Raw genomic sequence first — 24,031 nt, forward strand, 5'->3', positions numbered from 1 at the left:
TCAAATTACGTCAAATTCCATACTAACCACGTAATTATTTTCCCAAACAAACATACAATTGTTGCTAAGTGGCTTTGCAAAAGAGGCTCCTAATTTTATGTTGACCAAGACCCAATTACACACAAATTCAATTAGCTTTCCAAATCTTCCGTTTATAAATCCCACACACACTTCAGTCTTCCAGCCTGCAGCAAACTCTACGTCCCCCACCCCCACCCCCAACCCCACCCCGCTTATTTTCTGCTAAGTTAAAAGGGGCTATGGATCGGCAACCCGGAAAGCATGACTCGGCGGCGAATCAGTCGGATGCAACCGTTGTGGTATCGGTGCATGACGGTGACACCATTAACAATTGTCATGACCAAAAGGTTCAGTGGTTAACCACATTCCACGCGGTCTCTATATTTCTATTATCTAATATCTTTTACTTTTATTTTATTTATTATTATGGGACAATGTGCTTTGTTTTTTTGCAGTTCCTTTTTGTTTGTTTGTTTGTTTGTGTTACGTAAAATCTTGTGCCTTATTTTATTTGGATTTTTTGTTTCTACATTATTTTTGTGTGTATTCCAAATTCTTAGCTGCCTTGAAGGAAAAACTGATTATATGAACACTTTTATTAGGTCTGGTGTTTTCCATGAATAGGTGTAGTCCTTTTAATCTGGTTAGAGACTTCTATTCCACTGTTGGGAAAGTGTAAGGATAGCATATGGTCTAGAGAGCTCATATTTGCCTTATAAGTTTTAAGTTTTATGCCCTATTATTTATACAATCAGGTCACTTATACAATCAGGTCACTTCTAAAGTTTACTTAGTAAAAATGGTAAACAACTTATTATCACTAGTTAAAATTCACTCGGTGTAAAATATTTTATACTGTCAGTGATATAACTTAAAACAAATTAGTGAATAAGGCACTCTGTGGAATGATCTAGTGGTTGATGAAGCTGTAATGAAGAAGATACCAAGATTCCAACCCCAGTAGGGGCAAAAACAATGAATGGTTTTTTTTCAATCCGCCTAAGTCTAGGTGAGTAGAGTTACCTGATATATAGTGGGAGGACGTAAGTACCGGTGAAATAGTCGAGGTGTAAGCAAATTGGCTCAGAACCACCATTTGAAAAAATTGATTAATTAGATTCATATAACCAAGCACAGGTAAATTTGAATTGAGGTGAATTTTTAATGATGATGATAATATTTCCTTATTCCAACTCCTTTATTATCTTCAGATTGTTATGCTAGAGATTAGATACAGTATATCTTTCATATTTTTTGATTTACCTTTCTCGTCTTTTGGCTGAAGTAAGTGTAAAGCTTCTCTTTTAGTGACAAAATATAGCTGGAAATTCAGTTGGCTTGCAAACATTCAAATCAAGCATTTGACACCCCTAGTCAATTGAGAAATGGAAAAATGTTGTTTTTAAAGTTGGCTACATGATTATAATTTAGAAAATATAATAGTCAATTGTGACATCATTTATAGCTTTAAAGTGGTGATCTCCCCAGGATATAAGCTTATTCTTGATAAGGTCGTGATATGAAAGATGTATTTAAACAATCTTTTACGATGTTTATTGGTCGTAGGGGAAATTTCTCATTCTGCTTTCGTTAAGTGAGGTTGAACTTCAGCTTCCTGAATTAGGCTGCTTGGAAGGGTGTATAACTATGAACATTTCATACAGAGATTCTATGAAACTTTAAAAAGCTATTATCTTCAAATGATGAAAGTTTGGATAAAATGTGATGATATTGAAAAATTTACAGAAATATCTTTACAAATAACATAAATTTAAAAAGAGTTATATCTCTGATGATGAAGCTAACCTACCGAGCTTCACCCAATGGTAATATGATGATTGAGAGCGGAGACAACTTATTTTATTGGTGAGAGTTGCTGAGAGTTTATCTCCTTAACTAATGCCTATAACAATTTATCTGGTATCTCTCGCAAATTTGACTCCACTCCTTTTGGATGCATCAATTTCAAATCCATGTATACGCTAATGGTGTTTTGCATGAATCTTACTGTCCAAGGAATTTTATGATAATTTTCAATTGGCCTCAGGTTCTTTCCACTTGGATATTATTCATAACATTTGCTACCCTTTTACATGAATAAGAAAAGGTGGCTTTTCAAATATTTCTGCGACGAAGTTTTCCTCATATTTGAAATCAAATAATCTATCAAGTCAAACAGAGTCTTGAAAATCCAATTACTTTGAACTCCTTTGATTTGTAGTTTACTAGTTTAGGGAATTTGTCATTTCTCGACCAACAATTTTACATTCAAAGTTAAGTTGTCTCTACTAGTATCTATTTTACAGTTGTTTTTCGTTCATTTTCTTTCTCGGAAACTCTATTGGTTTAGGACACTGGACGATGGGGGAACCTGGTCCTTGCATACAAGACCTTAGGAGTTGTTTTTGGGGGTCTTGTCACATCTCCACTTTATGTATATCCATCAATGCCATTAAAATCTCCAACTGAGGATGATTATTTGGGGATCTACAGCATAATGTTTTGGACGCTCAGTCTAATTGGTGTTGTCAAATACGCTACCATAGCTCTCAACGCTGATGATCAGGGCGAAGGTATTGCTGATCTCTGTCTCTTTGTACTTTTGCTACTTATGAATTCGGTACCTCGGGGATTAAGAAACTGTTCCTATGAACTCATACTAAAAACTAACCTTTTGAGAATGTTGGAGGTGTTGATGAAGGATGTTTATAATTATTTTATTGCATTAGTGCTGTTTGGACTTTTGAGGTAAAGATAAATGAGAATGTTCCTATTCTTTTCCTATTAATTTTGTTCTTTGGTTCTCTTTTTCAGATAGTTTCTGATCTTTGTTATCCTACACATTTTAGACATAAGAGATCTTGTTTTGGCTGAAGTATAGGACTTCAGCCCTTAGGGGTTAGCTCAATTGGCAAAGGTTGAGGGACTTGTGTCTTAGATCACCGGTTTGAGCCCTGTGCCAAGCGAACTAACTCTGGTATGTAAGTGGAGTAGGGTTGAGGGGCTGGCCCATCATCCCCGAGTTTTGAAGTTGGCCCAAAGGATGGCTCCAGAAGGATTTCCGGGTCATAAAATAAGAGTTGGACTCTATATATTAAAGATTGAACAGTTTATAATGTTGAGTAAATTCTCTTTATTTTTCGGTTGAAATTCCTTTTAAAAGCCACTACAGTGTTTCTTCATTGCGCTTTTGACGTAATCATTCTAGAAATTTTAGTTCTGGAACATGGTCTTTTGCAGGTGGAACATTTGCTCTATATTCATTACTCTGCAGGAATATTAATATTGGGATTCTTTCTTCCAAGACTGCCAGTTTGAACTCAAGCCATTCCTATGTTAACCAATCAAAAAAGCCAAGTAAGCTGGGTAAATTTTGTGAGAGGAGTTTGATTGCCAGAAGGGTACTGCTTTTCATTGCAATGTTGGGTATGTGCATGCTAATCGGTGATGGCATACTTACACCTGCCATCTCAGGTATATTAGCTTGTGTTGGGCCGTCTAGTTTGCTTTCAGCATCTTTTTGAGTTCTCATCAGTTTTTCTCTTTCAGTTTCAGTTTCATTTATTGTCCCTTCTTTCTGTTAGTGTTGTCTGCAATGGATGGCTTAAGAGCACGTTTTCCGTCGGTCAGTAAATGTAAGTATGGCACAAATTATTCATTGTATGGAGAGGCATTTAAGGTTTTGAGGGTAATTGGGAAGTGGTAGAGGAGCAAATTTGATACTTGTAGTTTCTTGGTTTTAAGGTATTGTGCTTGTTGTTAAAAGCGACCTTTCACAGATTTACATTTGATGTTTCTTGAATCCTGATTCTGGTAACTATTTGAAATCACTTGAATCCTCATTCTAGTAATTGTTTGAAGTAATTAAGTGATGATAGAACACTTTAAGGTCAATAAGTCAGATTAACAAAAAGGAGATGCAGAGCAGTTGCTGAAAGTTGGAAGTCTTTTTAAACACTAGATCGTGCGCGAACCATGTTTCTTGGCCCCCTTAATCTAAACATCTCTCTCTCTCTCTCTCTCTCTCTCTCTCTCTCTCTCTCTCTCTCTCTCTCTCTTGATATTCACAATTTCTCTGTTTGCTACTTGCAGCATTGGTCGAAGCTCTCTCAGCAATCGTTCTCATTGTTCTATTCCTCCTGCAGAAATTTGGTACTTCAGGAGTGAGTTTCTTGTTCTCTCCTATCATGGGTGCATGGACTCTTACCACTCCTCTCGTTGGGATATACAGTATCATTAAGCATTATCCTAGCATATTCAAGGCAATATCACCCCATTACATAGTCCACTTCTTCTTAAGAAATGGAAAGCAAGGATGGATATATCTTGGTGGTACTATCCTCTGCATTACGGGTAAGACTTAATATTGGTGTGGTCTGAAATAGTTCTTCATTTGGATTAAGATATAAATCCATTTCCTCATGTTTTGTCTCGTTGTTTGGAAATTCACATGGTATGGGCCTTGAAATATCAATTTCTTATGATAGGAGTAACTGTGAAATTGGGAAGACTTTTTTGCTTTATTGATAACTGGGTTATGTGCTGAATGTGATGTATGACATAAGCAGAGATGATCCTTGATCCTATCATGCGGTAGCTCCATTTTGACCCAAGGTCACTGTTTGGGTCTTCAAATATCTGTATTTTTAAACATGTCTTGCTTTATCACATTATTCACTGTTCACTTTTAGTTTTATTTTTGGAAAAAGTCATAACGTTTTTCCCTCAACTAGTTCTGAAATGGCTGTTACTTGCATAAACTTTGACCTAATATTCCTCTTTACTAGTCCAAAGTGTATCTATACCTCCCTGAGTGGTGACTAGATAGATATAACGAGATGAGAGAGGGGGGAGTTTATGCACGCGCTGTCACGTGCTATTTACCTCTATTTTTTTCCCCCTCCTTTTCCCTTTTTAAATATTCTCTCTCTTTGTTTTCAGCAGAAACTTGGAGTTTTTCACTTTCTTCTTTTCCTTTTATTTTTGCAATTAAGATTGGGGAAAACTTGGACCAATTAACATGTATGCAATGTCTACCCTTGGCGGGAAAGGCTCATAGCCGGTGTCTTGCTCAATTCAGATTCACAAGAACTCAAAATCAGATGGAGTGGAGGTGAACATTATTGTGAAGTATGTTTACAGTACAAAAATTCTTTTGGCTTTCTTTCTTTGGAGACCGCCGTCTCATCGAACTGGTGTGGTTTGAGAGAGACAAAAGGTGGAGATTGTTCTAGATTAGTTAGCTCAGAGAGTTCCAACGTCGACCTTGTCCTTTTTGTGGCTAAGATGTTGGATTCTTCACTCTTCTTTTATTTTTGTGTTGTGGGGTTTGAGGGCTAGAGAAAAAGACAGGATGCAAGAGGTTAGGGGGTGGAGAGTACCTTTGCCAGAGTTATTTTCTGGCCAAGATCTGGTAGGAGACATGGATGCTTTTCGATATCTTTTAATATATAGTTTTTAAATCTTTTTGTGGTTTGGCCTCCTCTAATCAACTTCGTTCTTCGTTTATTTTCTTTATCTTCTTTCTTCAACAAGGCACTAAGTTATTTACAATTAAATGAAGATCTTATTAGGTAGATTCAAGATTATTGAAATAGGAAGTTGTGTGGAGCGGAAACCCTGAACAACAATGAAAGTAAAATCTTATCCAGGAAAGTACAAATTCAAAAAAAATGAATTATTAACACATTGCATCAGTCAAAAGAAAAAAAGAAGGAAACACGTTTACTAGCTACCAATTGGAGCACCACATGTTTCTTTTAGCTTCACACACCGACTGAAAGTGAGAATAATTTCTATGCCACGTGTCCTCTCCATGTGATATTAGGTACACTTTTGACAAATAATGGGGCTACCAAATTGTCCAAAAAGTTTTAAGTGTAACTGACTTTGGACATGTTCTGGAGGAAAATTATGAATTTTCCTGTTATTTATTTTCAACAGATGCTGGTCTTCTTGTTTCCCGCATCTTGGGAAGGCGATAGATGTATTTGAGTATACACAAGTAGATTAGTAAGCATCCTCTGTTTAATAGTACAATCATATCATATTTTTCAGGCTCTGAAGCAATGTTTGCTGATCTTGGTCATTTCAACAGGAGTTCGATTCGGGTAAAATACTTGCTACGTCTTAGAATTTCTCTTAGTCTCTTCTTCTTGTTTGCTTGTTTTTTATTATTTACGGGACCTCATTTTCTGGCAGATAGCATTTCTCTTTACTATATATCCATCATTAGTGCTGACATATGCGGGCCAGACGGCATATTTGATCAGAAATCCAAACGACCATTTTGATGGATTTTACAAGTTTATACCATCTGCTGTGTACTGGCCAATTTTTGTGATAGCCACATTAGCTGCAATAGTTGCAAGTCAGTCGCTGATTTCAGCCACCTTTTCTGTTATTAAGCAATCAGTTGTGTTGGATTATTTTCCTCGGGTGAAGGTAGTTCACACATCCTCCAGCAAAGAAGGTGAGGTTTACTCACCAGAAGTTAACTACATCCTCATGATTCTCTGTGTTGCAGTCATACTAATTTTTGGAGACGGACAAGACATCGGAAATGCCTTTGGTAAGATTCTCTAAATCCTGCTTTTAATCTTGTATTCTTGGTGATTATTTTACCTGAATTAATTCCTTTACGGATTCCTCTTCATAGGAGGTGGTTGTTACTGTGGCCTGACATTGACTACTGCAGTTTCTTCACCTAATTCACTGCTACTTGGTGATGATATTTCAAGGAGGAACTGGTGTAATGAACTGAGGCTAAACAAACTGTGAACCTGAATTTTCTCATACTATTAGGTTCATTGTTTTCAGAAATTTTCTTGTTTAGCATTGTCAAAATAGAAATTTCATGAATGAATAGTAGTGATACATTTCATATATGTGGTGCAAATCAAGTTCAACTAAATTTTCTTGTCTTGTTTAGCATTGTCCAGATAAAATTACATATATGTATTTTATGTTTATTAAGGAATAAATTGCATTTTTTCTATAGTTTGAGGTGGAAATCTTTTCGTCTGATTGGTGTTACTTCACACCCAGCATAAAGATACACACGCCTCCATGTGAAATATTCATCTTCATTAGGAGCTTTTTTGATAGTAGTCATGACGAGTGTGCTGCCGAAGACATTAGCAAACTGGGCTTTTCCCCTGATATCATCTACATGTGATATGCATACCCTTGATATGCTTCTATGTTGGCCAATGTATGCATGTAACAGCAGTGATTAGTGGAATGAATTTTCTTCTGACTGACAAATAAACTACAATATGGAGTCATTGTGCTAAAGGAGATCTCATCCTTTATTGTCCTTGCAACTGTTAACCTCTTTTCTATCGTCAGTGTAGTAAATATTGCATTAACTACTTAAAATTGATTCTCTAACAGGTGTTGTTGTTAGCTTGGTTATGCTTATAACCACTATATTGCTTTCATTGGTTATGATCATTATTTGGAGAACTCCACTTGCTCTGGTTGCACTCTACTTCATCGTGTTCTTTGTGATGGAAAGTGTATATGTTAGTGCAATCTTCACAAAAATTCCAGAAGGTGGTTGGATTCCTTTTGCCATCTCTCTCATCCTTGCTTTCATTATGTTTGGCTGGTTCTATGGTAGGCAGAGAAAGCTCGAGTATGAATTGATGCACAAGATAGACTTGGAGACACTAACGACACTGCTAATGGATCCAGGTCTTCAGAGAGTTCCAGGACTCTGCTTCTTCTATACAAATATTCAAGACGGTTTAACCCCAATATTAGGTCATTACATAAAGAACATGAGATCTCTTCACAAAGTTACTGTATTTACAACTCTTCGGTATTTTCTAGTACCTAAAGTAGCACCAGGTGAAAGGATAGTTGTTAGCAAACTAGGTCTCAAAGGGGTTTATAGATGTGTGATCCGGTATGGTTATGCGGATAAGCTTAGTCTTGAAGGTGATGATTTGGTTAATCAAGTTGTTGAGAGTTTACGGGCTCATCTGCTTCAGTGCTCCAGCCATAATTCGACGGAGGAAGAAGACGAAATTCCCGAGTTGGAAGAGGCAAAGCTTGCTGGGGTGGTCCATATTCGTGGAAAGACGAGGTTTTATATTGGTAAGCATTGTGGATGGTTTGATAGAACAATGCTTGCTTTCTATGAAGTTTTGCACAGCAATTGCAGATCTGCACTGCCTGCTTTGGGTGTGCCATTACCTCAACGTATCGAGGTTGGTATGCTTTATGAGGCTTGATTACAGGGCACTGGTACAGTACCAAGAAGGTTGATCACAACCATAACAGGTAAGATCAATATTGATGCTTTCAACAAACGTATCGAGGTTGGTATGCTTTATGAGGCTTGATTACAGGGCACTGGTACAGTACCAAGAAGGTTGATCACAACCATAACAGGTAAGATCAATATTGATGCTTTCAACATATTGATCTAATCTAGTTTCAATGCATATATGTTTTCATTTTTCAAAAGTTAAAAGATGTATATTTTAGTGGGGTAGGGAATCCGCATGTGTGAATGAGGCATGTTGTAGTTGATATATATATACTGATGTAGTAGCGTAGAAAGCAATTGACAAAAGCTATGGAGGAAGAGAAGTTCAATAGAGAAGCTGAAAGTATTGTTTAGTGTGAAACTCGGTGGACATTTTTTCTTATTTTTGGTTTGGGACTCGACTAAATCAAGATTGCGGGGAAGCCCCATATTAGGGGTAAAGCGCTCCTTAACAAAAGCGACTCGAATTTGAGAACTTTGGTTACGGATGAAGGAATAGTTAATACTCCACCACACCCTTTCTTGGTAATTCGATGGACATTTCTCTATACTCTATAGAAGCAGGAAACAAATATTATACTCTATTATTTTTTTAAAACAAATTTGAACTGAACCTCCATTGATCATTGAGTTGAGACTACAGCAATTTGTTCTGTTCTACCCAAAATTACAAAACAGGGTGAGATTTGCTCAAAATATTTTACTCTGTTAAAATGAAAGAGTAATGGTAGAAGTGCGCGCAAGGACACTACTTGTCATAGAAAACAGTGTGAAACCTACAATGCATAGACACCTTATTCATTTGGAACTATCACATAAAACAAAATAGAAATCAAACCTCTTTATAACAGCCTCATTTGTTCCAGATTGTTTGGCTGCTATAGCGAACATATATTATAACATTTCATAAAAATTGGTTCTATAAAAAGCTAAGCTTTAATGAATGTTATATAACGATGCTGTTATAGAGAGGTAAATACAGTACATCACTAGTTGTGGTTTACAAAATACTAAATCAGAAATGGGTGAGACTTGCATTAAATATGGCTTATTCCTAAAACATAAATTTAACAACAGATATGGACATAAAAGTTCAAAATATAAACTAATGAAAGGTTTCGCATTTGGAAATGGTCCCTCAAAATAAGCTTTATTGCCCTGCATATATGTAGGGGTGTTCATGGTTCGGTTTGGGTCGTTTTTTCCCGAAAAAGAAACCAAACCAACTAAGTCGATTTTTTAAATATTGGAACCAAACCAAACCAATTAAGTCGGTTTTTTATCGATTCGGTTTGATTCGGTCTTTGTTGGTTGTTAGGTTTTTTTGGTTATTCATCGGTTTTTTCTTAAATATGAGACATACACTACCAAACGCATATTCCGACGACTATATTTTCAATGTAATACTATCAAATTAATTGCTCTTTGAGAAATCTATCATTTACCAAGATATATTGATGATAATTGAATCAAATAGTGATGAATAATTAAAGTATTCAATTAAAAATTGATTATTTTTAACATGAAATAAATTTTTGTACTTAGCAAAAGAAAACTACCAATCAAACTAGAATGTAAAGGCAAAGAATTAGATTATTATAATAGCAAAGAAATAGACTAAAAATATAAATGACTAATATGTACCATAAAATTTTAGAAACTTTATATAAAAATATACATATATATAGGTGTAATAATAAATTTGAATAGCTACTTTTATAGTCGGTTTGGTTCGGTTTTTTCCGGTTATTTTTTTATTAAAACCAAAACCAAACCAAATTTGATCGATTTTAAAAATTCAAAACCAAAACCAAACCAAACATAAAAAGTATCGATATTTTTGATCGGTTTGGTTCGGTTTTCGGTTTGGTTCGATTTTTTGTTTTTTTATGAACACCCCTACATATATATGCAAAGATAAAAAATAGAAGTCATCATCTTAATTTCAAGGAGGTATTAACAAAGGAGTAATAATTAATGTGAAGAATCGAAGAATTTTTTAGAGAGATGTAAAACTTACTGCGACTGTTATGGATGTAGACCTTAAGGGAATTATTTCCCATGGCTTCTTGTTCTTGTTCAATTTTTCTTGCAGAATCCTCAGCTAGACTGCTGCAATTGTGTAACTCAATTGACTCCAATGTACAAACTTCCCCAAAATTTATTGGAATTTCTTTTAGGTAGTTGCAATTCTTCAAAACAAGGCGTTTTAGATTTGGGATAGCTTCCCAACGCTCAAGATGTATGCCTTTAAATAACAACTTCAAGCTTTGGAACTTGCCTTCGTCGCTCAATCTCCATACTTGATCACCAGTGGACCTTAAGTTTGAGCTCTTCAAGATTTGGCAACATGACAAAGAGTTGATATATCTTCCCAATGAAACCAAAAGAAGTGAATTAAAGTCAAACTTTTAAGCGATGTTGGGAAAACAAAACTCTTGATAGAGCAGGAAACAAGTCCATTGGAACACTTAAATTCTTCGAGTTTTGTCCATTGGCTGAAGTTGTTACACGAATAATCAATCTCCTTAGATTGGGAGAGTCTCAGAAAAGACTTCATTTGTACAACAGGAAGAAAAGAGATCAGAAAGTTCCTCTAGATTTGGCATCCCTAACACGAGATGCTTGTTTAGAATACTTTCTCTTAACAGGGGTTTCATAATTTCGAGCCAATCGTGAAAATAAATAACCTACAACACTTATCAACTGAATAATATTGGGTTTGAAAACTGAAGCGTCGAACATTATGCTTGTGTTGGAGGAGTATGGTAAGTTCTTTCAACATGCATAAACTTTGTCGTTTTAGCTTCTATCAAACAGAATTCACGCAGTAGATCGTGCATTGCACATGTTTTTATCTCACCATTGAATCTCCTTTTTCTAGCCATTATCAAGTTCCTGTTGATAAGATCCTACAAATAATCTTCTGCCACTTCCTCCAAGCTTTTACGACTTCTAGACGTCCTTATTAAACATTGCGCGATCCATAATTGGATCAATCTTCGAGATGCAACCTGAAAATCTTCTGGGAAGCTACCCATAGAAAGAAAGCAAGGTTTGAGGTGAATAGGCAAGTGGTGGTAACTCAAACCGAGCACTCCTAAGCATTTATCTGGATGATTAGCAACGATTTCACCTAGCAACATCCTTCCAACTTTCTAATGTTCTGGTCATTTTAGAGAGATGTCCCCCAATCACAGAAATTGTTAAGGGTAGTCCTTGACATTTTTCTACTATTTTCTTTCCAATTTCTTCCAACCCAGGAGGATGATCATGTTTTGGTCCAAACACTTTATCACGAAGTAACTTCCAACCATTTTCTACATTCAAGAGGTTCATCTCATGACGAGGGCTACTAGTATTTGCATACATCGTTACCTTAGTTTCCCTAGTAGTCAATAAGATTCGGCTCCTATTGTGGCAATTAGGAAATATTCCTCTTATACTATCCCAAACATCCATACTCCAAATATCATCAACAACAACAAGGTATCTTCGACCCTTTAGGTTTTTTCTGCACCAGATCGGCTAACTCACTGTCATCCTTCTTAAGATAATCATTTTCGTTTATAATATTTGTTTGCTTTGAAATGCAATGTAACGCTTCTAATAACACACTTTTACTTCGAAATTCTTGAGATATTGTAACCCAAGCAAGAATGTCAAAATGATACCTGATTGGGAGATGATCATAAGCTTTTCTAGCGAGTGTTGTTTTGTCAATGCCACCCATGCCGGATATTGTGACAATGTCTAGATCTGACGGTGGTCCTGTCAATCTTTTAACTATGATCTCCAAGTCATCATCGAGTCCCTGCACGATATCATTTTCCAAATTTGACAACATTGGATTACTTTTAGAAGAAGTGCCAATCAAAGAATCCTCAGATAGTTCAAGAATTTGATCATCAGCAGAATCATGAGTACTTGTGCTAAAAGCAGAAACAATTTCCATCAATTCTTTCTTTGTTGTATCCATTTTTTCAACAATTGGTAGCAAATCCTGGTGTTATAAAATTCCAAATGTCCAACTTAAGCCTTTGATGATTTGATAAATCTTCAGCTCGACAACATCTTCTGCATCACTAGCAGCAACTATTTTTTCCTCTAAAGATTTGGTTTCTTCAGTGTCAAACCTACTGATCTTACTAAGTTTTTCAAGGACATTTAGAATATATTCAGCAGTAGCACGAAGAGATTCGATCCTATTAGCAGTTTGATCATGAAAGAGTTCTGGGTTTCGTTGCTCAAGAGTTTGAAGAAGAGAAACTACAGCAGTGTAAGCCATCAAGTCAAGAATCAGATAGTGGAAATGATAGCAAGAAGAGGAAGACTTGGAATCTATATATTGCCAGGTTAATATGGAGAGGAAGGAACAAAATAATTGGAGTAGAGAGGATTTAATAAAAGATATCAAATACGCATTTTTTTTTTGTGTGGGATTAGAGAAAAGAAAACAAGGAGATAGCACAAAAAATTTCACTTGAAGAAACCCTTCACAACTAAGAAAAAGTAATAAATTGAAAAGATCAAACTCATATAAATATAGATAGAGAAATTTAAAGTTAACACTCGAGTATCACAAAGTTTTCGAACACTTTTTGTAATTTCCCAATATAAATATTTATATCCGGTAGGCGCAAAAGTTCATAAAAGTATATTTTTTGTATATAATATATATATAAAGGCTATTATTTATGAGCGGCTCTAGAATGTCATTTTTAATTTTTAATCCCACAACTTGTTGTGTCAGACACTACCATGTTAGTGTTTATCAATAAATTATTTTGACTTACTAAAAGAAGATAAGTCATTGCCAGTTGTTGCGTGGAATCAGATCTGTTCAGATATTTGATTAAAGTTTTTTTTAAAAATATTTTCTTTCTTTGGATAGACATTTTTTTACCTGACTAAAAAACACCAATTTTTTTTTATCTGGCTGCTAAGGAAATAAAAAATGTGCACTGCCTTGGATGTGGCAATTTTATAACCCACAACTTGTTGTATAACAATTAACAACCTTGATATTTATGAGTAAAATTATTTGACTTTGGCAGAAAAACGAAGTCAATGCCAGTTGGGTGCGTGGAATCAGATCGGTCGACTTATATACTCCCTCCCTTTCAATTTATGTGAACCCATTTGACTGAGCACGAAGTTTAAGAAAAGAAAAAGGACTTTTGAACTTGTGGTTAAAAATGAGGCACATATATTTTGTGTGGCTATAAATCATTGCATAAAGGTAAATTGTTTCCAAATAAGGAAATACGTCATTCTTTTTGGCACAGATTAAAAAGAAAATATGTTCACATAAATTGAAACGGAGGGAGTAGATGAGTAGGTATAATATTCTCCCATCCATTTTCATTTGTTTAATGTTTTCTTTACTATTTTTTCTTTCTTTACTTTATTTAAAATGCAACAATTTGTTTATTTGCTCTAATTGGAGTAAACAAGAACATCTTTACGGTTGACATAATGGAGACAATATGTATGTTGTGTGGTGTTGGAGAAGGCTCGTTATAATAGCCAGTGTTCTAAAAGGCTTTTTCTGGACTCGCCTTTAACGTATTGCAGATGCCTTGAGGTTTACCTGGCGGGCTCAAATCTTGCGAGGATTATGCATCAAGTATCTGATTGTGCGCTACAAGCACGCCTAACGCTCGAGACTCGTTGATTTGCTCTGATTGCAAAATGTCCTAAGGCTTATGTAGGTTGTGTACATTAATGACAATACAACTAAAGATCTTGATAAACCTTATGGAAGGGTTAATAGGAAACAACTGAAATTGAATACGATGGCATAAATGGATACTAAATGGTGTCAAATTCTACCAAGCTAAAGTTATAAAGAGGCTTGTTCTACCTGAGCTCATATTATGGAGTGATAAAGTAAGTGTGATTTAGTTCATGTTGAGTTATGTGTTTTGATGATTAATAAGTATGTGCAATAAATATGTGCTAAGAACCAGGCTCTTACAGTAACTGTTGAATTAAGGTCCTTACAAGATAATAACTTTTTATGCTGCAGCCAAACGTGGTTTAGCTTTTTATACATTTATGTCACTTCTTCATCACTTCCTGACATGTTGAAAAGTATCTCTTTTCTGACTATCCCTTGACATCTTTGGGGCTCTCAATTAGCGGTGCGATCGATCGTTCGACTCAAGTTGTGAAATTGTAGAGAAGATATTTCAATTGGACCAAGAATCACCTGATTTTGGAAGCCCCTCTGAACATCTTTTCTTAATATATTTAAGAGGCCTCTCTACCAGTGAAAAGTGGTTGGTGTCAACTAACGGTCATTCCTGGCCCGGTAATGGGAATGAAAAATAAAAAATATTTTTTCTCGAAATATGGATAAATGGAAGTTTAACTCCGAAAGAAGCACTTCATGAAGCATCTTGAAATTTAATTGATTTATTTATTCCGGTGAATATATTGAATGAATAAACGGATGGTATCAAGAAATAATTCATCTAACAGTTCAAACCAAGAAACGGAAGAACGAAAGACGTATGAGTCGTCTTTCACTATCTTCCAATCTTCAAAGGACAGTGGAATTAGGCTTTATCTTTCACGAAATTGATGAGTTGAAATGGCTTTGCGAGTATCAACATTCCATCACAATTCATTATCTTAAAGCCTAAAACAACTTGGATAGTAACAATATCTTGTCATAATTCAAGCAAAGCAGTAAAGAGGAAAACTTGAGAGGTCGTTCCGCCCCTTGTCCCCCGAATATGGGGGTATTTATAGTATGATGAAAAAAGAAGAAGAAGAAGGGCACACCATATGTTGGTGTTAGTGCATTTTAATATTAAAATTATAATATTAAAGTGTATTATTTCTTGTGAGGTAGTAGTTATAAATTGAAAAGAGAGTGGTATCACTTTGGTGTAACTCATGAAACCACTAATGCCATGATCTATCACTAATTACCCATTAAAGATTATATTTTATAACCACCAACCATATTCTACAATTTTATTATCCACTGCCTTATTATTTATTTTATGGAAGAGATTATATACCTATAAATAGTGGTATTTCTTTCTTGTGTTTGAATGGAAAAAATATGATAGTGTGTATGAAAAAAGTAAACTTGGTGGAGTGAAAAAGAGAGTTAAGAGAAGGAGAAAATCTAAGTCTCCAACTTATTCTCTACAAAAGAGAATATTAGTTTGTGGAAGGAATGTGTTCATTTTAGTGGAGCTTTGGACTCAACAACTTATCTAGAGTTGTTCGAGTCATACGACATTGTTAGGCTGTTGTATCTTGGAGGGGACAAGTCAAGAGTATTACTGCTGAACCGGTGAAGATGCTATCACATGTAACGACTCGGCCGGTCATTTTGAGTATTACAACCTATTTTTCTCATTTACTGCTCAATTTATGCTTTACAGTTATTATATGACTTACCACGGCAATTGGTTCGGGTCCGGTGAGGTCTTGGAATGAATTAGAACACTTAGTTTCAAGGTTTAAAACTTAAGTTGAAAAGGTTGGTTGGATGTCGACCTATGTGTAAATGACCCCGAAATAGAATTTTGATGATTTCAATAGCTATGTATGGTAATTTTGAACATAGGAGCGTGTCCGAAAAATTATTTGAAAGTCCGTAGTTAAATTAGTCTTGAAATAGCTAAAACAGATATTTAAGGTTGGAAGTTTGACCGGGGATTTGACTTTTTGAATAGCGGAATCGGAATCCGATTCTGGAAATTTGAACAGGTTCGTTATATCATTTATGACTTGTGTGTAAAATTTGAGGTCAATCGGACTTGATTTGATAGGTTTCGACATTAAATGTAGAAGTCAAAAATTCTTAGTTTCATTAAGCTTGAATTGGGGTATGATTCGTATTTTTAGCATTGTTTGATGTGATTTGAGGTTTCGACTAAGTTCGTATGATATTTTGGGACTTGTTCGTATATTTAGTTGAGGTCCCGGGAGCTTTGGGTGAGTTCCGGGATGGTTTCAGATCAGTTTTCCTTGTTTTGCAACTGCTAGAACTGGTGTCTGGTGTTGTTCTTCGCGAATACGAAGGGTCTCACGCGTTCATGAAGAAGGATTTTTGGGCTGCTGGGGAAGCCTACGCGAACGCGATGAAGAAGATGTGAATGCGAAGAAGAGGCTGGGGAAGCCTACGCGAACGCGAGTGGACGGACGCGAAGAGTAAAGGGAGCTAGGGGCCTGCCTGGTGTTAAGCCTTCGCAAACGCGGCTCGTGGCTTGCGAACACGGAGGGCAGAGGTCGGAAGGCTTCGCGAACGCGACGAGGAGGTCGTGAACACAAAGGAGAAAATTTTGGCAGCACATTTTTGTGCTTCGCGAACGCGAAGAGGAAAGACATGGACAAAAAGTTTAAGTTCTGAAAATGGGACTTCGTCCCATTTTCTATTTTTATCGATTTGGAGCTCGGGAAGAGGCGATTTTCGGGATATTTTTAAGGAAAACAATTGGGTAAGTGTTTTTAACTCAATATTGGTCAAATTACCCGAATCCATGGTTATTTTTAACATTTAATTGGTGATTTAATTTGAAAAATTTAGAAAACCCTCTTGGTTTAATTTGAAGAGGGTCGAGTTGATGTCAGAATATGGTAAAATTTATATGGTTGGACTCGTGGTTGAATGGGTGTTCATATTTTATAACTTTTATCGGGTTCCGAGAAGTGAGCCCCACTGGCAACTTTTGAGCTAAATTTCGGATTTTGTTAGAAAATTAGTATTTTCATGTGGAATTAAATTCTTATAATTTGTATTGACTGAATCGAATTAATTGTGACTAGATACGAGGCTTTCGGAGGTCAATTCATGAGGCAAAGGCATAGCGGAGTGAAGAATTACACGATTTGAGGTAAGTAACACTTCTAAACTTGGTTCTGAGGGTATGAATCCTGATTATACGTGTTATGTGATTTGTTTGGAGGTGAATGCACATGCTAGGTGACGGGCGTGTGGGCGTGCACCATATAAATTGAAACTTAAATAAATTCAGTGGAGTTATATAATTAGAGAATCATGTCATTATCTGCATATCCTCATCGTGTTAGTAGAAATTGAGCTGAGACTCATGTTAAAGATTATGTTTAGGCTACGTGCCAATATTTTGGGACCCACAGATGTCGTTTTACTGTTGAATTATTTGTTTAAATTATAATTTTGTACTCAGTCACATCTATCATTTGCATATCATATCTCAGTCTCTGTTGCCATTCATTAATACATCATATCATTGTGTCGGGTTGATTTTAATGTCACTGAGAGTCCTAGAGACTGGAGATTTTGAGTGATATTTATGAGATCGGGCTGCACGCCGCAACATATTTTATTTATTTATGCATGGATCTGGCTATTATAGCGCTTAGGCTGAAGGGCCCCATCCGGAGGCTGCACCCCTCACAGTGAGTACGGTTGATTTATATTGAGGGATGGATCTTCCCTGGGCATGGATCTTGTCTGAAGCATTTATATTGAGGGATAGATCTTCCCTGGACATGGATCTTGTCCGAATCATTTATATTTGGGGATAGACCTTCCCCTGGGTTGGATTGGCCTTATACAGTACTGAGTGACTAATGTGTGTGTGTGTGTGTGTGTGTGTGTGTGTGTGTGTGTGTGTGTGTATATATATATATATATATATATATATATATATATATATATATATATATATATATATATATGGGATATGGAAACTGGGCTGGATTGGCCATATATAGTACTGAGTGATTGAGTATTCTGAGAGTGTGAGTACACGAGGTTTACATTGTGGTACATCACATACATCATATATTTTTTCATGTAGATATAGAGATGTCATATTCCTCATATCATGCAGATTTTATCTATTTTTCCTATACTGATTTTAACTGTTGAACTGGAAAGCATGCCTATATTTCTGTACGGTAATTTCTGTACTAGACTATACCTGTTGAGCTCGTCACTACTTTCATCCCAGAGGTTAGTCTTGTTACTTATTGAGTTGGTTGTACTCATACTATACTCTGCACCTCGTGTGCAGATCCAAGTACTTTCGGATACGGCGGTTGCCATATTTGAGGATTTATCTGTTGGAGACTATCAAGGTAGTTACTTGGCGTCCGCAGACCTTGACTCTCTTTCCTTTCAGTTATTGTACTGTTCTATATTTTCAGACAGTGTTCTTATCAGTTAGACTTATCATTATTTAGATGCTCATGTACTCAGTGACACCGGATTTTGGGAGTATTTTGTATCTGAAATTGTGAGGTTTTTTTTATTGAATTCAAATATTATATTTTCAAACTTAAGAGATTATTGTGATTTATTGAGGTTATCGACTTGCCTAGTATTGAGATAGGCGCCATCACGAGAGGTTAGGATTTTGGGTCGTGACAAGTTGGTATCAGAGCCTAGGTTACATAGGTCTCACGAGTCATGATCAGGTTTAGTAGAGTCGTGGATCGGTACGGAGACGCCTGTACTTATCTTCGAGAGGCTGCCAAACCCTTAGGAAAACATTTCATCTTCTTGTATTCTGTCGTGCAAATTTGTTCATTCTGGAAACTATATTTTTGTTATACTATTCTCTCACAGATGATGAGGGACACGTACTACCAGATCGGACGGTCAGCCACTAGCGCCACCAGTTAGGGCTGTGAGAGGCCGGGGCCGAAGTAGAGGTCGAGGTGTAGCTCGTATGGCAGTTAGAGAAGCACCTGTAGCACCACTAGTTGCTCAAGCTCGGGAGCAGATTCAAGATATAGCTGAGCCGACCGGACCAGCTCAGGCACCAGCTGTGCCTATTGTGATTCCAGGTCTTCAAGAGGCTTTAGCACCGATATTGATTGTTTGCACTGGCCTTGGTCAGGTGGTTTCAGCTCAGGACGCACCAACCACTTCTCAGGCCGGGGGAGGTACTCATACCCCTGTTGCCTGTACTCTAGAGCAGGTAGTGCACAGACTTTAGATACCAGGGGCACTACCAGTCCAGCCCGTTGCAGCTGCTCAGGCCTAGGTGGGTCCTATTATGAATGATGAGGAGCATAAGAGATTAGAGAGGTTTGAGAGACTCCATCCTCCAACTTTCAATGGAACTGAGTCCTAGGATGATCAGGATTTCTTGGACAGATGCCAGCGGATGCTTCATACAGTAAGTATTCTGGAGACCAGTGGGGTCTCATTTACTACTTTGTAGTTGACCGGAGTAGCCTTCAGATGGTGGGAGACTTATGAGAGGAGCAGACCAGTTGGTGTAGCACCACTATCATGGCATGAGTTCTCCGTATTATTTCTGGAGAAGTTTGTTCCACAGATCCGTAGAGAGGAACTGTGTAGGCAGTTCGAATATTTGCGTCATAAGGACTTGTCCGTGACTCAGTATGAGATACGATTTTCAGAACTGGCTCATCATGCAGTTTGGTTGGTTCCCACTGAGAGAGAAAAGATCAGGAGGTTCATTAATGGCCTCAACCATCAGTTCCGTTTTGTTATGACTCTAGGGAATGTAGCAGGTGCTAAATTCGACAAGGTGGTTGACAATGATCGACGGCTAGAGATGGTCCGTACTCATGAGCGTGAGGAGAGGGAGGCCAAGAGGTCTCGAGGTCTGGGAAATTCCAGCGGTGTTCCTTCTGGGGGATAACCCTATCACAGTAGGGGTCGTCCTTATAGGCCCGCTCAGATGGCTCGTCCAGCTCATCGTGTCGCATCAGCTACCCATGGTTCATATGATGCTCGACAGAGTTAGTCTTCTCTTAGTGCATTTCCAGCTCAGATTTTATCTCGTGCTCCATCAGTTCAAGGTTCATCTGTAGCAGGTCCTTCTGGTAGTTATTCTGGTTCTCGAGGTCTGCCTCAGAACTTGCCGACATTTTCAGAGAGGGGTTGCTTTGAGTGTGGAGATTTGGGTCACATAAAGAGATATTTCTCCCGCCTTACAGGAGGTTTAACTTAGTAGAGGAGTCAGTCTATGACTTCAGCACCAGTTGCTTCACCACTTGCCCAGCCAGATCGGGGTAGGACTCAGTCATCTAGGGGTCGCCTAAGAGAGGGAGGCCAATTAGGTGGCGGTCAGGCTCGATTCTATACTTTTCCTGCTAGGCCAGATGTCGTTGCTTCAGATGTAGTGATCACATGTATTGTCTCAGTGTGCCACAGGGAAGTTTCTATATTATTTGACCCTGGTTCCACATATTCGTATGTTTCATCATATTTTGCTCGTTATCTAGATATGCCCTGTGAGTCCATAGTTTCACCTGTTCGTGTATCTACGCTGGTGGGCGATACTATTATTGTGGACCGTGTATATCAGTCGTGTGTGGTAACTATTGGGGGACTGGAGACTAGGGTTGATCTTTTATTGCTTAGTATGGTTGATTTCGATGTAATCTTGGGTATGGATTGGCTGTCTTCATGTCATGTTATTCTGGACTATCACACAAAAATAGTGACATTGGCGATACCGGGATTGCCAAAGGTCAAGTGGAGAGGTTCTCCAGATTATGTTCCCAGCAGGGTAATTTCTTACTTGAAGGCTCAACGTATGGTTGGGAAGGGGTGTTTGTCATATTTGGCCATTGTGAGAGATGTTGATGTAGACACTTCTACAATTGATTCTGTACCGGTAGTGTGAGATTTTTCGGATGTATTTCCTATAGACCTGTCGGATATGCCACCCGACAGGGATATTGATTTCGGTATTGACTTGGTGCCGGGCACTCAGCCTATTTTTATCCTCTGTATCGTATGACACCAGCTGAATTGAAAGAATTGAACGAACAACTTCAGGAACTTCTTGATAAAGGGTTTATTGGACCTAGTGTGTCACCTTGGGGTGCACCGATTCTGTTTGTGAAAAAGAAAGATGGTACTATACGGATGTGCATCGACTATAGGCAGTTGAACAAAGTTACAATCAAGAACAAGTATCCTTTGATGCGTATTGATCACTTATTTGACCAGCTTCAGGGAGCAAGGGTGTTCTCCAACATTTATTTGAGGTCTGGGTATCACCAGCTAATAATTCTAATTCGGGATTCAGATATTCTAAGGACGACATACAGGACTCGTTATGGTCACTATGAATTTCCCGTGATGTCTTTTGGGCTGACCAACACCCCAACAACATATATGCACTTGATGAATAGTGTATTCTAGCCATATTTTGACTCATTTGTCGTAGTATTTATTGATGATATCCTGGTGTACTCACGTAGCCAGGAGGAGCATGCATGACACTTGAGTATTGTACTACAGAGGCTGAGAGAGGAGAAACTTTATGCCAAATTCTCTAAGTGTGAGTTCTGGCTTAGCTCGGCGGAATTCTTGGGACACATAGTGTCCAATGAACGAATTAAGGTTGGATCCGAAGAAAATAAAGGCAGTTCAGAGTTGGCACATGCCATCTTCAGCTACTGAGATTCAGAGTTTTCTTGGCTTGGCTGGTTATTATCGTCTCTTATCGTCTATTGCATCGCCCTTGACTAAATTGACCCAGAAATGTGCTCCGTTCAGGTGGTCGGATGATTGTGAAGAGAGCTTCCAGAAGCTTAAGAATGCCTTGACCACAACTCTAGTTCTAATTTTGCCGTCAGCTTCAAGCTCATATACAATGTATTGTGATGCTTCTCGGATTGGTATTTGGTGTGTCTTAATGCAGGAGGGTAAAGTGATTACTTATGCTTCGCGCTAGTTAAAGCCACATGAAAAGAACTATCATGTCCATGATTTAGAATTGGCAGCCATTGTTCATGCATTGAAAATTTGGAGGCACTATCTCTATGGTGTGTCTTGTTAGGTATTTACAAATCATCGGAGTCTTCAGTACTTCTTCAAACAGAAGGTTCTAAATTTGAGGCAGCGTAGATGGTTGGAGCTGCTAAAGGACTATGATATCACTATTTTGTATCATCCCGGGAAGGCCAATGTGGTGGCCGATGCCTTGAGTAGAAAGGCGGTGAGTATAGGTAGCCTTGCATTCATTCCTGTTGTCGAAAGGCCTTTTGCAGTTGATGTTCAGACCTTGGCTAATCGGTTCGTGAGGTTAGATGTTTTGGAGCCCAGTCGGGTTCTAGCCTGTGTGATTTCACGGTCTTCCTTATACGATCGCATCAGAGAGCGCCAGTATGATGGTCCCCATTTGCTTGTCCTAAAGGACACAGTTCAACACGGAGATGCCAAAGATGTTACTATTGGACATGATGGGATGTTGAGGATGCAAAGTCGGATTTGTGTGCCAAATATAGATGGGTTGTGTGAATTGATTCTTGAAGAAGCCCACAGTTCGCGGTATTCTATTCACCCGGGTGGCACAAAGATGTATCAGGACTTGAGACAACATTATTGGTGGAGAAAAATGAAGAAAGTTATAGCTGGGTTTGTAGCTCGATGCTTAAATTGTCAACAGGTGAATTACGAACATCAGAGACCGAGCAGATTACTTCAGAGACTAGAAATTTCGAAATGGAAATGGGAGCGCATTACCATGGACTTTGTAGTTGGACTCCCATGGACTTTGAGAAAGTTTGATGTTGTTTGGGTAGTTGTAGATCGGCTGACCAAGTCCGCTCATTTTATTCTAGTTGGTACTATTTATTCTTCGGAGCGATTGGCTGAGATTTATATCCGCGAGATTGTTCGCCTACACAGTGTGCCAGTGTCCATCATTTCAGATCAGGGCACGCAGTTTACATCACAGTTTTGGAGAGCAGTGCATCGAGAATTAGGCTGACAGGTTCAGTTGAGTACAACATTTCACCCTCAGGCGGACGGACAGTCCGAGCGCACTATTCAGATATTGGAAGATATGTTTACGTGCTTGTGTTATAGATTTTGGGGGTTCTTGTAATCAGTTTCTGCCACTGGCAGAGTTTGCCTATAATAACAGCTACCAATCGAGTATTCAGATGGCTCCGTATGAGGCTTTATATGGGAGACAGTGTCAGTTTTCAGTGGGTAGGTTTGAGCCGGGTGGGGCTAGGCTATTGGGTATTGATTTAGTTCAGGATGCTTTGGAAAAAGGTTAAATTGATTCAAAAATGACTTCGCACGGCGCAGTCTAGACAGAAGAGTTATGCCGACCGGATGGTTCGCGATATTGCTTACATGGTAGGAGAGAAGGTACTACTCCAAGTTTTTCCTATGAAGGGTGTTATGAGATTTGGGAAGAAGGGCAAGTTCAGTCTTAGATATATTGGGCCTTGTGAAATACTTAAGAAGATTAGAGGGGTGGTTTACGAACTTGCATTTCCACCTAATCTATCGGGTGTTCATCCAGTGTTTCATGTATCAATGCTCCGGAAGTATGTTAGAGATCCGTCTCATATTTTGGACTTCAGTACAGTGTAGTTGGATGGTAATTTGATATATCATGTGGAGACGGTTGCCATTTTGGACCGGCAGGTTCGAAAGTTGAGATCAAAGAACATAACTTCAGTGAAAGTACAGTGAAGAGGTCAGCCAATCAGAGAAGCTACTTGGGAGACTGAGCGGGAGATGCAGAGAAAATGTCCACACCTATTTAAGGTTTCAGGTATGATTCTAAACCCGTTCGAGGATGAATGTTTATTTAAGAGGATTCCTATAATTTGTATTGACTGAATCGAATTAATTGTGACTAGATACGAGGCTTTCGGAGGTCAATTCGTGAGGCAAAGGCATAGGTGAGTAAAGAATTACACGGTTTGAGGTGAGTTAAGAATTACACAGTTTGAGGTAAGTAACACTTCTAAACTTGATTCTGAGGG

At 37.9% G+C, this 24,031-nt stretch overlaps 1 protein-coding gene across 2 annotated transcripts; it reads left to right on the forward strand.

Moving 5' to 3' along the window:
- The first annotated feature begins 96 nt into the window (after positions 1 to 96).
- On the forward strand, positions 97 to 8,635 carry LOC107760542 (putative potassium transporter 17). 2 transcript variants are annotated; one of them, XM_075226880.1, is made up of 8 exons: positions 97 to 368; positions 2,372 to 2,594; positions 3,262 to 3,495; positions 3,606 to 3,656; positions 4,114 to 4,374; positions 6,079 to 6,131; positions 6,223 to 6,592; positions 7,417 to 8,635. In XM_075226880.1, exons 1-8 carry the CDS (start codon positions 261 to 263, stop codon positions 8,259 to 8,261), a joined length of 2,145 nt encoding a protein of 714 aa, XP_075082981.1. In that variant the 5' UTR covers positions 97 to 260; the 3' UTR covers positions 8,262 to 8,635. The 2 variants fall into 2 exon arrangements, with proteins under 2 accessions (XP_075082981.1, XP_016434096.2); XM_016578610.2 differs by having other exon boundaries at positions 186 to 395.
- The last annotated feature ends 15,396 nt before the right edge of the window (positions 8,636 to 24,031 follow it).

The sequence above is a fragment of the Nicotiana tabacum genome, chromosome 12 (genome assembly GCF_000715075.1).
Source record: "Nicotiana tabacum cultivar K326 chromosome 12, ASM71507v2, whole genome shotgun sequence".
NCBI lineage: Eukaryota > Viridiplantae > Streptophyta > Magnoliopsida > Solanales > Solanaceae > Nicotiana > Nicotiana tabacum.

Bases quoted from the DNA above. Each gene is read 5' to 3' on its own strand.
- LOC107760542 (XM_016578610.2), top strand. From the start codon at position 261: ATGGATCGGCAACCCGGAAAGCATGACTCGGCGGCGAATCAGTCGGAT. The intron at 2,595-3,261 runs GTATTGCTGATC...GGTCTTTTGCAG, and splicing joins CGCTGATGATCAGGGCGAAG to GTGGAACATTTGCTCTATAT. The intron at 6,132-6,222 runs GTAAAATACTTG...ATTTTCTGGCAG, and splicing joins TCAACAGGAGTTCGATTCGG to ATAGCATTTCTCTTTACTAT.